Source organism: Misgurnus anguillicaudatus, unplaced genomic scaffold (assembly GCF_027580225.2).
Source record: "Misgurnus anguillicaudatus unplaced genomic scaffold, ASM2758022v2 HiC_scaffold_26, whole genome shotgun sequence".
Classification (NCBI taxonomy): Eukaryota; Metazoa; Chordata; class Actinopteri; order Cypriniformes; family Cobitidae; genus Misgurnus; species Misgurnus anguillicaudatus.
Genome location: NW_027395276.1, coordinates 1090551 through 1111174, shown reverse-complemented (window position 1 = coordinate 1111174; position 20624 = coordinate 1090551). Strand labels below are relative to the sequence as shown.

The 20624-nt window shown below is 38.3% G+C and overlaps 1 protein-coding gene across 1 annotated transcript in view; it reads right to left on the bottom strand.

Moving 5' to 3' along the window:
• Positions 1–20624, bottom strand: part of LOC129443139 (complement component C8 beta chain) — a 96543-nt gene that overhangs the window by 33119 nt on the left and 42800 nt on the right. The window contains exons 3-8 of the mRNA XM_073864393.1: positions 16472–16611; positions 8818–8916; positions 6473–6604; positions 6270–6392; positions 2326–2364; positions 844–909 (exon numbers count right to left, since the gene is read on the bottom strand). Coding sequence (XP_073720494.1) covers positions 844–909; positions 2326–2364; positions 6270–6392; positions 6473–6604; positions 8818–8916; positions 16472–16611 — 599 coding nt within the window. The remainder of the gene's footprint in view (positions 1–843; positions 910–2325; positions 2365–6269; positions 6393–6472; positions 6605–8817; positions 8917–16471; positions 16612–20624) is intronic.

The following is a 20624-nucleotide window of genomic DNA, read 5'->3' as shown; positions in this document are numbered from 1 at the left end:
CCCAGGGCCTTGAATCCCCCCCCCCAGAATTCACAAACTAACAAGGATTTTAAGGACCCGTGGGAACCCTGTTTGTATTAGATTTAGCATTTAGGACTGTACACCTCTCAGAAAACATACAAAGATTATTTTATATGTTTAATGACAATTTAAAGGGACACAAGGCAAGTCTGAGTATTATTTGTCTACTAGCTCCCCCTAGTGTCTGGGAGTAAATGCGTTCTATATCTGAGACTATACGAGACTGAAGGACACCGGGTCGGATATAGCAAACTTGCAAGTGGGGTATTCTTCCTACAGACGGTAGGGGCGGGCGAGAGAGTCTTCATTCGTCATGTAATGAGTCATTTAACCATATACCGACTTACGAAGATGATTTATTAACACAAAAATGCTGCCTTGTGTCCCTTTAAAACTGTGGAATCTATAGACGTAATGTGCTTATTTTTACAAAAACTTCAATTTTGATCAAAATCGACAATTTTACTTTCTTTTGCCTGTAGCTCAAAATTAAATGGTGTGCAGTCCGACTCATTTTGCATGCATGGGTCACATATTGATGATAATTAGATTATTTAATTTTGTTATAATAAGTACACAGTTTATGACAATATCATTAACAAATATAAAAAAATTTTTGGTTGTATACTGTTACTGTATGTGATTTGTATCTTGTCTTTTGTAGGGATTTAATAAAACACTTTTTATCTGACCGACTAATCCACAGTTCATGTTCTTTCATCGAGGAAATAATGTTATAGAATGAATATTTTTCAAATTTAGAGGATACAATCTCAAAATCTTTTTTATATCAGTAGAGAAGGGAGGGGTGTAACAAAGTACCTGGTAAACGCTCTCTTCTGATTGGTGGCCACGGAGGGGTTCGTGTCCGGCTTCAAACACAATGTACTATGAGGAGTTAAGAAAGAAAATGAGAGAGGCCCCATAGGGAACCAATCAGACATAAACAACAACATTCAGCACTACCTAAATAAATATACAAATTAAGTGAATCCATCTTTATTTCATTTAGGATTGAAAAAATTTTGAACAGATTGATCAAATCGTCGCTGTCCAATGAAAACCACGTATGTCCATTTTGCCGATTTTGAGATTTTCCACGGATTGAATGTCCAGGTTAATTTCCGTATACAGTATGCTTCACATATCTAAATGGCCAATGAAAAGTTCATGTCATCTGATTTTCACGTATATCCATTTGGTGTCAAATCTGTCAATCACGCCGCGTATCTCCCGCCCTGTGGAAGCATCTCACCGGTCTCGTAAAGTTTCATCGAAGCTCAGCACTGGATAGCCGAATAAACAAAGCCTGATGAGACAATGACTTTCCTTCATCGAGGTAAACGTTTCCCCCCTGACGCCAGACGTACGTCTAGGAGTGACAAAATTACGGTAGGACTGTGCAAACAAAGTATCTGTCTAGCATTACCATGTCAGGGTATTGATTCATTGTCCCTTCATAGTTTACAAGAGACATTTAATAAATGTATAATTAATATTAAATAAACTAAGCATATTTAATAAACTAAGACGTAGGCTATTTAATAAACTGAGCGTATTCATCTGTCAATATGAAATGCGACTTAGTCATTCTAAAGAATTATCGGAAGAACCACCGTTACTATAAAATATCCACGTATGTCCATTTAAACTCAATTTTGGTCAAATGTGTATTATATCATTACACTTGCAAGAATATGGTTACATGTAAACATACCGTACCAAGCATGACAACGCTACATTCAACTGCTTTTGAAATACGCTGTTTTTTTTCACTTCCTGAAAAGTAACCGTTTTGGACATACGTGAGTTTCATCGGGCAGTGACGAAATGCAATATATCATTTCATTTTCCCGTTTCTCAAATAAATAAATTGTAATAGGTACATAGTACAAAATAGATAAATAGATAAAAACTGGATTTCTATTGCAAATTGATGCAAAAGCTTTACAGCTAAACTAAACAGCACTTTCATGACTTTCTATCTTTAGCGGGCTGGTGAGAGGTATAAAAGTAAAAAAAAAACAGTTATGTTTGTCTGTATTCAGTGTGAGCACAGGGTTTTAAAGATCAGAGTACATCCATTGTGACTGCGTATGAATAAAACACACACAAAACAACACAACATGACTGCATATCAAAACACTAGCAATGACAATATCAAAAACACTGAAATGAAGGGGTTAAATGATAATCAAATCAAGCAGAATATGTCTGAACATTCTTTATAAAAGCAACATACGCTTGTCAGCATACAGAGTACAGAGTAACTGCTGATGCTTTTAAAGTGTGAATCTCTCTCACCTGATAAACCGGATCATCAATCTCATCTTCCAGAATGGTCTGTGTCAGCCATGGAGATAAACAAGCAAAAATATACAGTATGGTGGTAAAGAAATTTGAAATATCAGAAGGGCAATTCCAGGGTTATGAACGTGACATTTGCAGTCAAAACTGGTAATATAATTTCTCAAAGAATACATTTATTACTAATATATTGAACCATCTGTTTCTTAAACTCTGGAGAATAAGAGTCTAGACACCAGAATAATATCAGTCTATAATCAAATAGTATCCCTCAGTCTAGTATCCCTCATCTATTTTAGATGAGGGATACATATATGTTATGGATTGGGACAAAAAAGCACCCAAGTTTTTGGAAACAACTTACTTTGTGGAAATTCTGTGAATTAAAAACCAAAAGCAATAATACTAAACAAATGGAGAAGAGAGGGTTCCTAAAAGAACCAATAATATTTGTTTATTGTTCAACACCGGTGAGAGCGCCGGCAGCGGTGCGGCGTGTCTTGAACAGTGTGAGCGTCGAGGAGAGTTGACATCAGCTCAACATGATGGTAATAAGCTATGACGCGGTTTGGCGGCAACCAAACTATCCACCTGTTTCTTGACGTAAATGTGGGCGCTGCCATCTTTGAGCTTTCCTGTTTATGACTTCCGCTGAGACACTAAAGCTAATGTAGTCTATTGCGAAGGACACAAGTGGCCGTTTTGACTGACTGTTTCATGTTTATTATGAAATCCAGGAAGACTGACAAAATTTGCGCAGTTAGGGGTTTCCATAATTGCTAATACAAACACAGTAAATTAGGGGTGTGACGAGACACTTAATCCACGAGACGAGACGAGACACGAGATTGGGTTCACGAGAACGAGACGAGACGATATTTTTACACTTTTTAAGAAACCCTGGATAATTAAAAAAAATGAATAAGAAACTGAAATCATGTTATTTTTAAATGTTATAACTAATCAAGGACTGTCCCTAACAATTATTTTACTAACTGATAATGAAGTAATTTGTTATTTTTGGGTAATAAAAATAGACCCAAGTGAGCAGTAGGCTTTAAAATTACATAATAACGAAGATGCAATAATAATTGGTTCAAATAAAGTATTAAAACCAAGTTACATTAAACAACATTACATTACATTACATTAACAAACACATTACATTTGTGGTCTATAAATAAAAAGCATTATGTATATATTATAACAAATGCCTGCAGGGGGAGATAGTGGACTCGTCTCGCGGACGCTATCTTCACTTTCACTTTAGACGGAGAGAAACGCTTATTTTTAGCCAAACAATGTTTAAATCCATTTGAATATTTAATATACGTCCATTTTTTTTACAATAGAAATGAACATGCAGACATTAAATCATGTAAACTCTGTGATGGTTTAATCTGCTGAGACTTCACATCTGACACTGATCAACAGACAAACACAACACGTCTCAGACTTCATACGAGCTCCCAAAAGAACATTATTGGAAACCCAAACAAAAAAGCAAATGCAGTAAAAGACAGAATATAATGCATGCACTGTAAGAGGCTAATTACACCAACCGCGCTTTAAACGCTTGGAAACGCAAGGCGCGACGCACTGCCTTTTTAAAAAAGAGCAGTGCGAGTCGACGCAGCTTTTAATATTGCTAGGCAACCACGGAGTTAGCTGTCTTGTCGAGATCTCGTCACACCCCTACAGTAAATCTCTACAAAACATTTGTTTTAACCATAATCCATGTATAAGAACTGAATGTGTATGTGGCACACATGCAGTCATGATCTGTATTTATAAATCTATCCAGTAAAACCTTTCATAGAAACTGCCAGCAAACAATAAATACAATAATTCTTTAAAAAAAACTAATAGTATGCTGTTTTAAATATGAAGAGTTTCGTTGCAAAACGAGATAACTCCGTTTTTAACATTTTTGTCAAAACATGTTTATTATTATGTTATCATGTTATTATTTTGTTTTATGGTGCTACTTAGCTGTATTTTTTAAGTTATGAAGGTTTAAATCAAAACAAACCAACTGCAGTTGCATTGATATTAATTGGAATGCACAACCAAAAAACGAGATTTCTGAAAAATAAAAAAATGAGAAAAATGAAACTCTTCATATATACTATATATTATTACAAAAATGCGATTACAGCACAGAATCTATACAACATAATCTGCTTAGTTAAAGACACACTATGCAGTTATTTTACCTTAATATAACAGCTTCAAAGTTATTTCGGTGGTCAACAAAGTCATAGTAGGGCGAATCATCCGCCTGTTGAAGCTCGGGGACTAGTAAGTAAATCTCTTATTTGTAAACTTGTTTGGGGTCTATGTTGTATGTTGTTGCACTTGCTTTTAGTATGTCATAAACTAAAGACTGTTTACTTGTGATATAGCTGCAATCATGTAAAAACGTTATAAGCCAGCAAACGCGGTAGGCTACTTTATTATTATATGCCTACTCTACACTTGGAATAAACTTCTTATTATCCTATTACCATCATCTGTAGTTTAGTAGACTATGCAGTAACCTAATATTTGTATGAAATTGTGAAACATCAACTGGTCATTATCTTCGGAGGTGTACAGAGTGGGAAATTACCGCAGTTGCAAGTATTCTCCAGCGGGTCGCTGTTTGACAAAAATGCCGAAAATGCATAGAGCGCCTTTAATGTTTATAATAGTAATGTGTTTGCGCGTACTTTTGTTATGTTTTAAATGAAAAAGCAAATACTTAAAAAAGTAAAAAGCTTATGTCTCCACATAGTGCGTAAGAAGCGATGTAATAATATTTTCATAAAATGAAAACAATACTCAATACATGGAGTAGTTTAATATGTTTATTATGGTTTGTTCAAATAACTTACAATGTGTTAAATGATACTGCTGACTGTGTTGAACCGTGTGAAGCTTGATGTGTCACAATAAACAAGTCCATTAAAAATTGCCGTTTAAAAAAAACTCACAACAGAGGGACAGATGTGACATTTTAAACCAGCCGCTGAAAAGGTTAAAAACAAAAAGTCTCTGTATATTCCATGTACAAACCACTCATCTGACTTTCTTATTGTAAAGATACTGGTATGTCTCTGTGCTTTTATATTTGCGGATTGAAGACCTGTCATCTCTGATCAACAACACGAAATGATTGAATATATTTTTATATATCAAGCCACTTCTTAATTTCATCCTCACAGTGGTTCATACATGGCAGATGTAGTAAATATTAACTGTGTAAATTATGTTTTATGCTTGCTCCCACTACACTGTTTTCTACCGGCTGGCTATTGAACCGGAAGTCTCGGACTGGAAAGGAAATACGTCACATCACTTACAGTACTTCTGCGTTGGAGAAAAAGGTGGATAGCGTCGTTTGGAAGGGCAGCCAGAGCATTTTTTGACGCTCTCACCAGCAGCGGTGTGAACGTACAGTTAGATTTTCACAAACATCCATTTGGACAGATATGTGTTTGGACGGCTATTAGACGTCTTTTAAACCCAAAATTGCTTGCTGGGTTATGAGGCAAAACCATTAAAATGCGTTATACCATACCAATTGCGTTACACTGTCAGTTAAGGAGCGCTATCTGATACTGTCTCGTTTATACAGGCGCTGCAGCTCCCCCTTGTGTTTTTAAAAGAGATGTGCAATCATTGTGGTGTGAGACGATTATTATTCATTGTGACAGCCCTACGTAAAGTTAGTGGTTACAGCATGCGTGTATAAAGATAATGAAATGATTTTGACATGCTGAAATAAATAAACTATATTTAACAATTTAAGGATGAATAAAATGCTAATTACATTACTGAGTTTAACAGGCTTTGGCGCAGATGTATTGTGCACTACAATTGTACTGCAATTTAACTCATTTTATGCTTTGAAGTGACAAGTGTCTGTGTTGACATTAGATTTTGTTATTAGGTCCTACCTGATAGATGGCATGCTCACAGTGTTTCTGATCTTTCTGAGATTTCTTTTGTGACTCCTCCCTTTGTTTGATGTCATAGACCAGGGTGAACAGGTCACGCAGGTCTAATATAACTGGCTCTGCCTACAATAAAAAGGCAAATGAGTTTAACAGCTTTTAACTGTTAAGACTATAATGTTAGTAAACAAACAAAAAGCACAAACCGAATGGCTCGTCTTGACTGCCACAAACTTGTGGTTGCCCTTCTTTCCGCACACATAGCCAAAGGCGCGATGGTCTCTTGTGTCTTTGGCAATGTAGGAGATCTCGTGGACAGTGTGGTGGTGTTGTAAGACCTGTAGATTGATAGTGTTATAACTTCATCGCATAGGGTGAATGCAGCCTGTTGTCCGGATCGATATTTAAATATTCAGTTTGTTTTAAAGGCCGCATATTATGCCCATTTTTATAAGATGTTTTCTAAGTCTTGTGTGCCTAGACTGTGTCTGTGAAGTTTAACTTAAAATACCCCACAGATCTTTATTTTTAGGATTTCCAAAATGCCACTGTTTGGGTGGGAGCAAAAAGCGTGCCTGTCCCTTTAAATGCAAATGAGCTATTGCTAATTACTACATTAACAGACAGCGGGCGCTTTTGGCTAAAAATAAAGCTGATTCCTGTGAATATAGTCTGGGACAACAGTATCTTTAGCTGCATTAGCGCTACAATGTGATAACAAACACATTTAGAAAAGCTTTTGAGTAAAATTAACCAGTCAGTCAGTGGCTGTGGGTGAGGCTTTATCATTGTGACATCACAATAACAAGAGAATCAAAACAGCATTTCTAATGAGATTGCTTTGGTTTAATGGGGATTAAAAAATAAGTAGAGGGTGGATTTTTTCATGGGTTGTGTTCACACAATCTCAACGCACATTTATGTCCAAACACCTCGTAAAAGTGGATTTTGCATAATTAATGCAAATGTTGTGCCTATATTTGATATCTTTCACTGAACTTCATAGGATGCATTTCATTTATCTTGGTAACAAATTTAATAACATTATTGAGTCATCCAACTAGAGGTCTACAAGGGTCCACTTATGCCGCTTTTCCATTGCATAGTACCCCACGGTTTGGGTCGGGTCAGCTTACTTTTAGGGGCATTTTCACTGGGTGCAGTACATAGTACCCGATACTTTTTTAGTACCAGCTCGGTCGGGGTTCCAAGCGACCCGAGCTGATACCAAAACGTGACGTGAAACACTGTAGATCACTGATTGGTCTGAGAGAATCGTCACTACCAGCACAATCGCTATAATGTAAAAGATTAGCTTTACCTTCATGCTAGCTTGCGCTGTCTTGTGTAAACATCTATTTGTGATGGCCAATTTTAATTTTGTGGCAGACTGAGAAATAATGTTTAATTAATGTATAGGGATGTATTCCAACAATACTCACACTTGTATGATGTCACAGCAGTAGGCAGTGCAAATATAATGACACGCCTATAATCCCTCCCACTCCGAAGTGTTATTAAACTCGATGGAAAAGCTAACCAAGCCAAAGTGAGGTGAGGTGAGCTGACCCGACCTGACCCAAACCAAACCATGGGGTATTATGCAATGGCAAAAGCGCAATTAGATCCGAAAACATAATATCCGACCCGAGCCCTGCATGGGTTCCGGTCTAAAAGTTTAATCATTGCCTTGAACACAAATCTAGTATAATATTAGTGGCATCGGGTAATTTAAACAAATGTGTTTTTGCCAAACAGACCCAAGACGACACAAACTATCTCGTGTGCGTGCATCGAGTCCTTTTCCACCTCCCCCATCTCTGTTTTTCAGGAGGGCTTGTGACATTGTGAGGCTGGCGGTAGGTTAGTTTTTGTTGAGACAGACCTGTCAATAAATTTTTAATGCACATTTAAATGGTTACCTTAGTGTTGTTGTTAGATCTAACAACAACACTAAGGTAACCATTTAAATGACAATACATAGAGTAGCAGGGCAAATTGGATGCAAGATCAACAGGGTTTCTTTCTGTCTGACTGGTGCGTGCGGGGATGCCAACTGCACACACGTAGGTGCCGTTTACATCAGGGTCCAGTCGGGTTAAAAAAAAATTCCACTGGTTTGGGTCGAATTTGGGTTTTATTTTCTTGGCTTTGTCTCGGGATGGGTTTTTCTTTAAATAAATTAAAATTTTTGCATGTCGGGTTCAGGTAAAAATTTATTTGTATCGGGTACATTTCTTTGGACCCGAGAAGACCTCTAGTTCCAACTCACATATGAACATAGACATTGCTAATGCTATTGTCATGCAATGGTATTATAAACTATGTAAAATGTAATAAATCATAACTAAGACATTTACATATAGACGTCTTAAAGGTATGGTAGCAATTTTATTGTATAGGGTTGGAGAGATGGTGGAAAATGTGTGCGAAATCATGACTTTAAGCACTATAATCGGACTTCAATAAGAAAAAATACAGTTAAATGTTATAGAAGTACATTCAAAGTACATGTGTAAAGCAATTGGACGAATTGGTTTGCACCACTCACCCCTGATCTCTCATCATAAATCTTGATTCCACCGAAGGACACAGTCAAGAAAATTCTCTGTTTATGGTTCCCTTTTGACCGTGCCGAGGCAGCGATTCCCTGTAGCAATAAAACGAGAAAGAGGATAGCAGTGAATATATCTGCAGTGAAGGTTTTTTTCCCACCTCCTTGAACAAGATATGATGATCAGCACACTTTGAATAGCTGCATGGAAGGTCACATAAATGACACCTCATCTGTCCGACATCATTTTCTAAGGTTGCTTTTGTTCCTTTGTGGTCAGCACTATAAAAGAGTCAATGGAGATGTGTCCAAATCCCTGAATGTTACTGATCTGAGACTTCTGTGTAAGTGTGTAGAAAGACAAAAATTGTGCTGACTGAAACTTTTAAAGTAGGCTTTCTAATTTTCTTAGCCTTTTGTTGTGTAGTTAAAAAGCAATTCTTACACGTGGTCACTTTGAGCAGGTTTGATCACTTGATGTCTACAGCAGTGTTTCTCAAACTGGGGGCCGGGGCCCCCAGGGGGGCCGCGAGATGGTGCCAGGGGGGCCCCAGTTTTATGACATTTTATAAAATACATTAATTTATCATGAATTCTGTGTAATTAAACCAAAAATATATATAAGGCTACTAACCAACAGCACTACTTTTAATTTTATATGCTTTGTTTCATTAAAATTTTACATTTAGAACAAATTTGTCATAAATTTTCTTTGGGGGGTGCCGCGAAGAAATGCACTGTACACAAGGGGGGCCGTATGCTGAAAAAGTTTGAGAACCACTGGTCTACAGTATCTTGATTCAACGCTTAACAGCTTAACTATAATGCACACTTTCAAAGCTATGGATGCCTGTGGACTATGCTTTCCCTTAAAGGGACAGTAAGTAGGATTTTCCCCCATCTAGTGGTGAAATTGTATTTTACATATGAACGATTAGTGCTCTCTAGCGCCTCGCTTTTCCAAATGCGTGTTGCAACTATGGTAGCCATTATGTACTCACTGATCTCCTTGTCCGTTTCAGCTGGTTCACGTGTTCTGAACGAAAACGTGCTGCGGTAGGCTAGTGCTTTTTGTCGCTCTCTGCTATTATACTTTTTCAATATGGCGGAACGACATGGAAGCCTTCTTGGACTTACCCGTTCAATGTAAATAAAGAGAAGAAATTGTAAGCTTACAAAGAAAAGTCAAATTATTGGCAGAGGTCGTTTGACACCAATGAGGATATATTTATAAATAAAGACATTGACTATTAAATTTTTTAAAAAAACTACACATTGTCCGTTAATGAGCTGTCAAATCCTGTTTCAAGACTGACCCAAGAACAAATAGAGATGGTGGTGGATCGGTTAGCTGCCAGCTCATTCAGCAGATTAGTAATCTATGGCTTTCTGGGAATGCTATTGGAAATCTATTGCTCTTTGACGCAACCCAGATAATATGATGCTGTAGAAACCTGGGATCTGAAATGTCTGGAAAACTGAGATCCAAACTGCTTTATCAAGACAATCACAGTATAGTGCAATAAATGGCAAAGCCCATAGAAGGTATGAAGCAATCACAGCATCCATCACGACAAGCCAAGTGCAAAGTCTATCCAAGATTTCACACAGAGAGCCATTCTTTTAAAAGCATATTCCTGAACCAATATAGGGAGCTGAAGGGATTACGTATTTTTGTATGCAAACCCATAATTGTGCTAGCATTTTAGTACGTTAAGTTCTGTTGTCTCATGGCCCGTTTACATGAAGGAAAGACGCAGATATTTCCCTGCGGTTTGGCCTCTCATTTACACGAAAACCCTGTTTTTATCACAGAAACGATTTTTTCTAAACTTACGGCCAAAGTGGAGATTTCTGATAACCCCGGTTATGTGTTGCCGTGTCAACTGGGAGAAACTGCACATTATGCGCCACAAAATGCTTAAAGTCATGTGAGCGCCCTATGAAAGAAACAGGAAGTCGCTCGTGTTATTCGTTGGTGTCGATTCTGAGCATTTTGATTGGCTTGCATGGCTTTATTCCTCTCCCTACACTGCCTAGGTTTGGCATAGTTATTATGGCACTTAACTCTTTCACCGCCATTGACGAGATATCTCGTCAATTAAGAGAAAACGCTTCCCCGCCAATGACGAGATTTTCCGTCTTTCCGCAATACCGCTATTATCCACCCTTCCGCAACTTTTTAAAACCGGAAGTATTGCCCTATGGCAAGCAGCTGCATGTCCGTGTCTGTTTTAAAGATCGCTCTGAATGGGATCTCTATGAAAAGTCCGTCACAAAAATGGAATTATCTCTGCTTTTTGCTCAAAATGTGGTGTTTTTGCAGAAACCTACCCATATTCAAAAGCTTATTACAGCTTATTAAGAACCACTGAAGGTAGGATGAAACGGTTTTTTTTGTTTAAAAGCAGAGGGTCTGTTCTTTCATTTGGTATATTGCATGTTTATATATTTAAAGAAGAACATTTTCTGGAAGGCATTACACTTTGGTGAAAATCATGAAAAACGCTGGCGCTGGCTGGCAACTTTTCTAAAAAACACTGGCGGTGAAACAGTTAACGAGGTATTCATGAGGGTTGATGAAAATGACAACTTTTTTGAAAACTATACGTGTGCACGATGTTATTATTTAAAACAGAGGCGGGGAAATATTTATTTCTCTAAATACCCGGCTATGTGTAAATGTGGCCTCAAAGTCAATGGTAGGGCTCCAAGATACCGTTGTACCGCGTCTCGTCAGTAAAGGCGTTTCCTTGATTATTGGTAAATCGGCATCACCTGCTTTCAGGTGGAGCAGCATTACTAAAATAAAAAAATTCCAAACCATAGTTAAACCATGGTTAGTGTAGTAAACAGATGGTTTTGCTTATAGTAATCAATACACCAAAAAAAAAACATGGTTAATTTTCGTAAGGGTTACTACACAAAGCCGTAGTTCACCTGCGATTATGAATGCGATATTGCCTAGCTTGTCAGCTTGCCAGGACTTTTTATGTGTCTTTCAAAGTTGCTACATGGGACAACGGACATTGTTGGGGACTTTGTCACGAATGAAAATCTAAAAAACAATGAAATGTCGGTACAAATCCCCAAAAAGCTTCATCCACATTTCCTTATCAGGGAACATGTTTTAAAATGTTAAAACAAAATTTGATAATGTTTGAAAGAGTTGTTAAAAAGCTTGATGTTGATGATGTTGGTGAGAGTAAAGTGTGGTTCGCTTTACTAACTTTTAATGTTAGTTCTTTAAATTTCTAGTATGACTACCACATTCATGAACATGGTGTTTAGTGTATAGACCGTTTCGTGCGTGCGGTGACGTGATTGCGCTTCTGGTCGAAACTTTACTTCCAGTATCTGTTTGTATAATGGTCTGTATAGTTGCTAAACTGTACTTTTAAACAAAAACCTCGTCGAAAATAACAAATGTTTTGATTTCCTAGGTAATCTATGTGTTGTTTATTTTGCTTGTTTTATAATTAATTTATTTAAAAGGATTTTGTGGTTATTTATTCTTAGCGGGGTTTACCGGAAGTTACGTGTTGACCACGAAAACCGCTTGTTTATGTTGTTACTGCTGAAACCATCTATATGTTAAAAAGCACCTATTTCATTGCTAAAAAACAATTTTTTTTGTGTATTTGGTATAATACAATGTGTTTGCGTGGTTTATGGTTAAAAACACACATTATCTGTACGTTGTGATTGGCCTAAATACCTCTAACGTCAGCTGGAAATGTGACGCTCCTTACCATGTTTGAAATATTCGCTCACAATGCAATGCTAACAGGAGTTAACTTACAGACTGTGATTCAAAGCAGGAGGAATTATGATAATGTCGGTCTTTACTACATCACCAATCCCAGGAAGTAAACTGTTGCCTACAATCCGTGTGTTTGTTGTAGTCCAAAAAAAGAGATTTACATTGGAGATGATAACTTGCTTCATTGTTTACTTTGGGTTATGTACATTTTGCATATCGTTAACATGTGCTAATACACACTTACACACCAAGGGAAATGTAAAATCGTGAATCGGACAATAGGTGGTCTTTAAGACATTCAATTCAATTCAATTCATTTTTATTTATATAGCGCTTTTCACAATAGTTAATTGTTTCAAAGCAGCTTTACATTAATAGAAGCAGTGAAAAGCACAGAGAAACGACAGATAGCACAACATAATACACGATAGCATAAGCAGTTAAATTTGCTGCGTCTATGACTCAAAATTATAAGCGAGCGTATTACTAATGTAACGTCTGGAAGAGGAATTAAGTTAAGCCCAAGATGGCTGCCTCCCCGGGTTAAAAAAAACCCTAGGAGAAAAAAAACCCTGGGCATGTAAATGTAAAGATTATCTCAATAGACAAAATGTGTAAGTATTACAACCTTGGTTGCAGAGTTTATTCTTTGCGATTAAGTGAAAGAGACATAAAGGCCAATGTATGGTAAACCATACTTGAAATGTGACCTCTGCATTTAACCCATCCCAGTGAGTAGTGAATACATGCACACCCTGAGCAGTGGGCTGCTATCCCTGCAGTGCCTGCGGAGCAACCGGGGTAAAATGCCTTTCTCAAGGGCACCTCAGTCACAACCTGCAGCCATCAGACTAAAACCTCTGTTTACTTTTTGTCAAGGAAACCCATGTATAGCTAACAACTGGGTTGGTCTACAAAAATACATCATCCCTAAGCTCTCTATTTGTGACCAGTGCTGGCAAATTGAGTCGGCATGAGCACATTTTCAAAAATGAGTTATATATATTTTGACATCCTCTATTGAAAAAAACTTATCAAAACGATGTATGATTTGTTGGAATCTGACAAAAAATGACAGAGCTACACCTGTTTAAAGTTGATTGAGTCAGCAAAGTCAATTTTGAGAAAAATCTAGTTAAAGGTTTTTGAAGATTCAAAAGTAAAATCACTGCATCAATACCTTAAAATCACAGGTAAAAATAATAGATTCAGCACACACAGGAATTTTAGGAAATCTTTTTTCTTTCTTTTATTGTTTGAAAATAAGACAAACAGCTTTAAGATCTACTGTAAAGCAAGGATTTTATATAATGTTACACATCATATATTTTTCCCTAATAGTTACCAAACCTTCACTTAAGACATAACACATTATGGGCCCTATTTTAACGATCTAAGCACATTGTCCAAAGAGCACGATGCACGGTCTAAATGGCCGTGTCCGATACCACTTTTGCTAATTTAACGACGGTAAAAATGTTTTGTGCGCCGAGCGCACGGTCAAAAAGGGTTGTTCATATTTTCCTAATGAGTAATGGGTGTGTTTTAGGCGTAACGTGCAATAAACCAATGAGAGTCTTATCTCTCATCCCCTTTAGAAGCCAGTTGCGCTGACGCTATGTCTAATCCAAATTTAGATGACGGACTTTGTAAACTGAAAAACTAAGCGGAGGAAGAAAAAGAATAATGTAAAAAAAGTGTTGTTTTCATTTTTTTGGATTAAAACCTTTAAAAGACGTTTTCTTTCACTCAGAGAAGTAATGGCAGACTTTTAATTGCTGTAAATGTACTGATATCCTACATAATCATTGTAATCTCATAAAATAATTTGCAAATATGCAAGAAAAGGTTTGTACTCTAAAAATACAAACAATAGATAAAGAATTTACAAACACAGAGTCATCATATTCAATAAATCCGTAAGGTAGCATTTAAAAACATTAAAAAACCGATGCATTTGTTTAAAGGGGCAGTAAGTAGGATTTTAAGTGTTTTATTAATCAAAATCAATGTCTTTAAACATAAATATGTCCTCGTTGGTGTCAAATGACCTCTGCCAGTGATCTGACTTTTCTTTGTAAGCTTAGAATTTCTTCCCTTTACTTACATTGAACGTGTAAGTCCAAGGAGGCTTCTATGTCGTTCCGCCGTACTGATAAACTATAATAGCAGAGAGCTATAGAGGGGTTGCAAGTTTACAAACATTGCAGGGTGCGCGCGCATCCAGGGGGCAGAAAGCCCGATTGGTGAGCTGATCCGCTACTGCAACAACCTTAATTATTGAAGCGTTCTTTATTGTTTGTATATAAATAAGACTTGATTTTAGTTGGATCTGTTTTTCTGTCTTTATTTTTGCAGTGTTACTGTGATACATGTATGAATTATAATGTTATAATTATAATGCTAGTAACGTAATAGTCGCATCTACTGGTATGTTAACATCAGGCACCCAGCACTGACTCTGTTGGTACTATTTTCCACGCAACAACTTCTTGGCATTTTGACTTACAGACACCGCTACTAGCATACAACACAATGCACTTCTCTTCTTTCTGCCTCTCGGTTGCGTGCGCAACCAGTTAGTGACGTCGCCGTGCAACCCGTCTATTGTAAGCACTGTTCGTTTGAATGCAAAATACAATTCTACCACTAGATGGGGGTAGATCCCACTGATTGCCCCTTTAAAGCAAAGCATTTATTTACTTACCAGGCTACGGGTGAAGCAGCTCTTTACGCCTTGTAACGTCTCATAATCGGTCCTTATGTCCAAGAGACTCAATAATAATCTTTTACATTCAATCCTTTAATTTTTTTATATTTAACTCTTTCCCCGCCATTGACGAGATATCTCGTCAATCAAGAGAAAACGCTTCCCCGCCAATGACGAGTATTTCCGTCTTTCCGCAATACTGCTATTATCCACTAGGTGGCGCCCTTCCGCAACTTTTTAAAAGTCTGTTATAAAGATCGCTCTGAATGGGATCTTTATGAAAAGTCTGTCACAAAAATTGAGTTATCTCTGCTTTTTGCTCAAAATGTGGTGTTTTTGCAGAAACCTACCCATATTCAAAAGCTGATTACAAAAGAACTACTAAAGGTAAGATGAAACGTTTTTTTTTGTTTGAAAGCAGAGGGTCTGTTCTTTCATTTGGTATATTGTATATTTATATATTTGAAGAAGAACATTTTCTGGAAGGCATTAAACTTGAAAAAAAAAAATCATGAAAAACGCTGGCGCTGGCTGGCAACTTTTTTAAAAAATGCTGGCGGTGAAAGAGTTAAAAGCGTTTTTGTGCTGCTGTGCATTCATGTATGTGATAAGCAAACCCGTGTTGTCGTCCCGTTTATAGGCGCAGAATTTACTGCATTCTTTAAATAACAAAAAACATATTGCGTCATATATTTAGTTGCCTCAAAATAGCAACGCGCCAACAATGCGCCTGAACACACCTCGTTTTAAGACCAGAACGCCCATGGGCGCAAAAGTGGGCGCAAATGCATTTGCCATTTAAACAACGTGGCGCTAAACGTTGCTGACCAGATTTGGACACAGAATGAATGTCGTACTATGTCCTACAGTATTTCAGCATCACACAAGGCTTTGGTGTTTAAAGGTTGTTTTATCAAGGACACACAGCATGGAGCTCTAAGAGGGTCAACAGAGTCATAAAGCAAAACTGCAATTTTATGATTATTGTTATTTTAGCCCTCCTGTAGTGAAATCCACACACCAGGTGGAGATGCAAACATGTAACACTGCAGAGAAATATGCCTATGCGACCTTGTGATTTTATCAAGGGTTTATCATCCCTCTCAGATTTTAGAAGTGAGCAAATCAGATCATTTGTTACTGTTACTACTACTACTACTTGCTGTAAGAGGTTTTACCTTCAGTTTGATCATGGAGTCCTGGCACAGTTTGTCTCCACGTGCGGCTGTCACATCATCAATGCCAATCAGCTTGGCCTTGTAACTGATGCCATCTCCCCTGAAGCGTTGAATCAGTGCCTGCTCGCTGCGGTCCTGACCTGTGAAAGGAACACAGATAGATGAAGGCTGACTATGATTCATTAAGACATGATCATGCAGTGATGAAGCTCGTAAGGTGGTGTGCTGTTGCTTATGTGTTCAGAGGTTATGTGCAAGTTATTTGAATCTATGTTACTGGGAACCACGTCAGAGCAATTTCATTTGTTTAATAAAATTATTGAAATTATTTCAGTAACGATTTATTTTGATAAAGCCAATAATTTTTATTGTACTCGAGAACCTTGAATCTTAATAAATCTGACTGTAATGCAACACTGTAAAAAAATTGTAGAAATTACGGCATTACTGGGTATTAGTGGCAACTAGCTGCCAGTAACTTACTGTAGATTTTACATTTATGTTATTTACTGGCAACAGTTAGTTCAAAGTTAAATGAACATGAAACATTTTCAGTCTTTATCTTCTACAGTAAGTTACTTGCAACCAGCTGCATAATTGCAAATATTTTACAGTGAACCCATAGGAGGATCTCTTAACAGAAATACTATATAATGTACATAACTATATTAGCAGTGGTGTACAAAAGGCTTTACATAATCAACTGTATTGTTTTATAACCAGAATGAACCGTTTTTATCTTCATACACCACGAGTCCCTTAATTAACATGGAAGTCATCATCATGTTTTTACAGTAGCCCTAAATGGACAAACTCAGAGTCGGCGTCAGAGCAATGACGCTGGAGGGGCATTGGGTCATCGGCGGGGGGGCACTGCCATTTGAGAAATATTTTGACGCAGTGGCAACATCATAAATCCCAATGTGATTGATGCAGCTCAGATAGAGGGGCATATTTAATGACATTACTTTATTTTTAGTAGAAAATGTAACCAACAGAGCATAATACAGTTATTTAATGAGCATTACTTCTGACACGGTGACACCAGAGCTATACTCGCTGAGCAAATTAAAACATCATAGCATCATAACAACACAGCAGAAATGTATTATTTGCGAATTTCGTTTATTCTTGTTAATTTCCATATCATGTCATTTAGAGGCTATGTGGTAACGTTAGCCCTATGCACACAGTTTATTCAATCACACACAGAAATACGATAATAAAAGGCAGAAAGGGGTGGGGGTAAAGTTATGCCCTGTCATATATCTTTAGTACAGGTAGCCAAGTATAAAACACAAATGCAGATAGAACCAGCAAACATTCATCAACAATTTACCTGCTTAGTATGCCTTATCATGAAAGCCAGGGCTGGCTTTAAAAAGTGAATTGAACAAACGACTTACTCTCAAAAGAGTTGCAGGCGACGAGTGTGGCTACTGAACCGTCTAAGTACTGTGTCCTTCCATTCGCTTGTGCATTTGCGTGTCAAATCTTTCTCGAATGCAAGCTGCACCAACCTGGCCTTTCTCTCGTGTAGCATTGTGCGTCTGTGTTCCGAAAAAACATTTTTCAAAGTGGAGAATGAATTCTCGCACATTGCTGTAGATGCGCCAAATGTTAATGCATGTTTGAAAGCTGTCAGCACACTGGGCATGGTAATCAGATGGTTGTGGTACGTTGAGAGGATGTGCTGTATGGTCCAGTCTCCCTGTCTTGCTAGCTTTTGTGACATTAAAAACTCTTTAGCAACTTCAAATTCAGCGTCAATTATAATCGATCCTGAAAGGTCGAGAATTTGCTTCACAGCTTTCACATCAAGGAAGTTATCGGCCTCTGGATTTAGTGCTGCAAGCGCACTGGCCAGTTGTGAGTTGCGCTCGCTGAATCTACGCTCCAGTTCCCCAACCACCGAATCAATAGTGTTGTAATACAATCTCCGAAGTTCAGTTTCCAAGTTATCATCATCACCCCTGTGCCCTCCTGTAGGCCCTGTAACGATGTATCCATCCATCCGGGTGCTCTCTATGCGTCTCCGTTTGGGCCCGGGTCTCAGTGACTCGGTGGTGGGCGTGGCAGTATCCAGCATCCGCTTAAACTCTTCATCACAACGGAGTTTTTTAACACACGCTGTTGCACTCGCCACAACACTTAAACCTGTCAACAAGTCAGTGTCCTCTCTTTGGAGAAGTTTGTTCGGTGGGTCCAATAGAGAAAGGACTCTGTGGGTAAAGTTGGCAAGGAACATGAAACTTGGCTCAGATATCTCGCGCAGCAGACCTGTTGCTTCCATTCTCGTCTCTGAGCCATAGTTCAGCACAGTGTCAGCATCGGTCAGAATAGATTTTATGTCATTAAATGACTTAAGGATGACTGATACGGTGGCAAGATGCCCTGTCCATCGCTGCTCCAGAAGACGTTTAAGATGTGCACCTTTATAATGCATAGCAACAGTTGGCTTTCTACAGAACTTGTACAGGGAATCGCACACCTCAAAAAACTCCAAAAGTGCGGTCTCTGCAGACATGGCATGAACAACAACCAAATGCAACTGATGATTTAGGCAGTGCACATATGGTATCTCACGTCCAAGTTTGTCTTGTAGAATTTTCTGAACACCACCACGTTTCCCCGACATAAGTGCAGCTCCATCATATACCTGACTCAGAATTTTTGAGCTATCTAAGCCAACTTTGTTAAGCTCATCCAGAATGGTGTCAGTTAATGTGTGCGCGTCACCTTTCTGAGCCGTAGCGACGTTCTGTAACTTCGTAAGACTCGTTCACAAATCGAAGCACAATCGATATATTTTCACATCCTGTGGGGTCACGCGTCCCATCAACTTTCAAAGTGTAATAGGAGTCACCGACTTCCTCCACTATAGCCTCTGTCACCACATTACTGAGTGTTCTTATAAGTTCATTTTGCATATCATGACAGGTGTAAGTGGCATTGCGAGGAATTGTTTTCACCACATTAGCCAATTCAGGATCCTTTTGGATGGTGTAATAAAGCATGGAAAGGAAAAGTCCAGACCCTCCATCCGACATCTCATCAAAAGCGTCAATTTTCCCCCGTAGTGGCAACTGGTTTTCAACCAAGAACCCAACCACATCTATTAGTGAGGACACATAATATCGATTTTTCCTTAGTTGATCTGCATTGACAAGTGTTGATACCTCATTCCCCATATTCCGACGCATCTCTCTCTCCTTCCACATTGCATAGCAAGACATGTGGTCCTTTGAAGTTTCATGTTTATGAAATCCACGGTCTTTGGCCATTGCGTGTTTCCAGTTACGATAGCCCACACTCGCGAAGGCATCCAATGTTCCAGATTTTCTAGCAAAGCTGAACATCCGACAGCAAAAACAAAATGCTGCGTCTGCCTTGACACTGTACTCCAACCACTCTCTGTTGTGAAACCATTTATCAACGAATGATCGCCCCTTACCACTGTACACTGTAACCGGATACTGTTTTAACACAATTTGAACAGGCTTGTCGGTCCCGATGTCATCAACCGCTGTCCGCTGACTTGGAGGGCTTGACGATTGTTGCTCTATATCTGCGCTAGTTACTTTCGGAAGTTGTCCGGAGGTAGCAATAGCAGATGGGCCAGCTCGGCTCTCACAGACCGTCGTACTGGTGGCGGTGGCCGGAGAATCAGATGCTGCTAATTGAAGAGGCTGCGCAGGACTAAACCATTTTCGTAAATCCATTGTTGTCTATATTTACGACAATTAGCCGCCAACTGTCTATAATATAGACGGAGAAACAGTTTTTTCGATTCTCTGTTTTTTCGATTTTGCGCGCTAAAAGTCAAATGTAACAAGTTTACTCAGCGACCAATAAGAATTGTCCAATAATGACGTAGCTTAGTAACATGTCACGAACAACCGAAATTATGCGAAATAATTTTTCCCATCATTTTATTTTATTTAAATTACAGTGTGTACATTTAATATTAAAATATTAACTAAAAGGGATTTTTTTGGGGGCCTGTACTAGGAGGGGCATCAATGACCACTAGGGGGGGGGCACGGCCCTCGAATGCCCCACCACAGCGCCGACCCTGGACAAACTGATCTACAGAGCACGTTTTGTCACTACGTTGTCTCAGACCAGCCTGATCTCATAAGGAAACGTACAT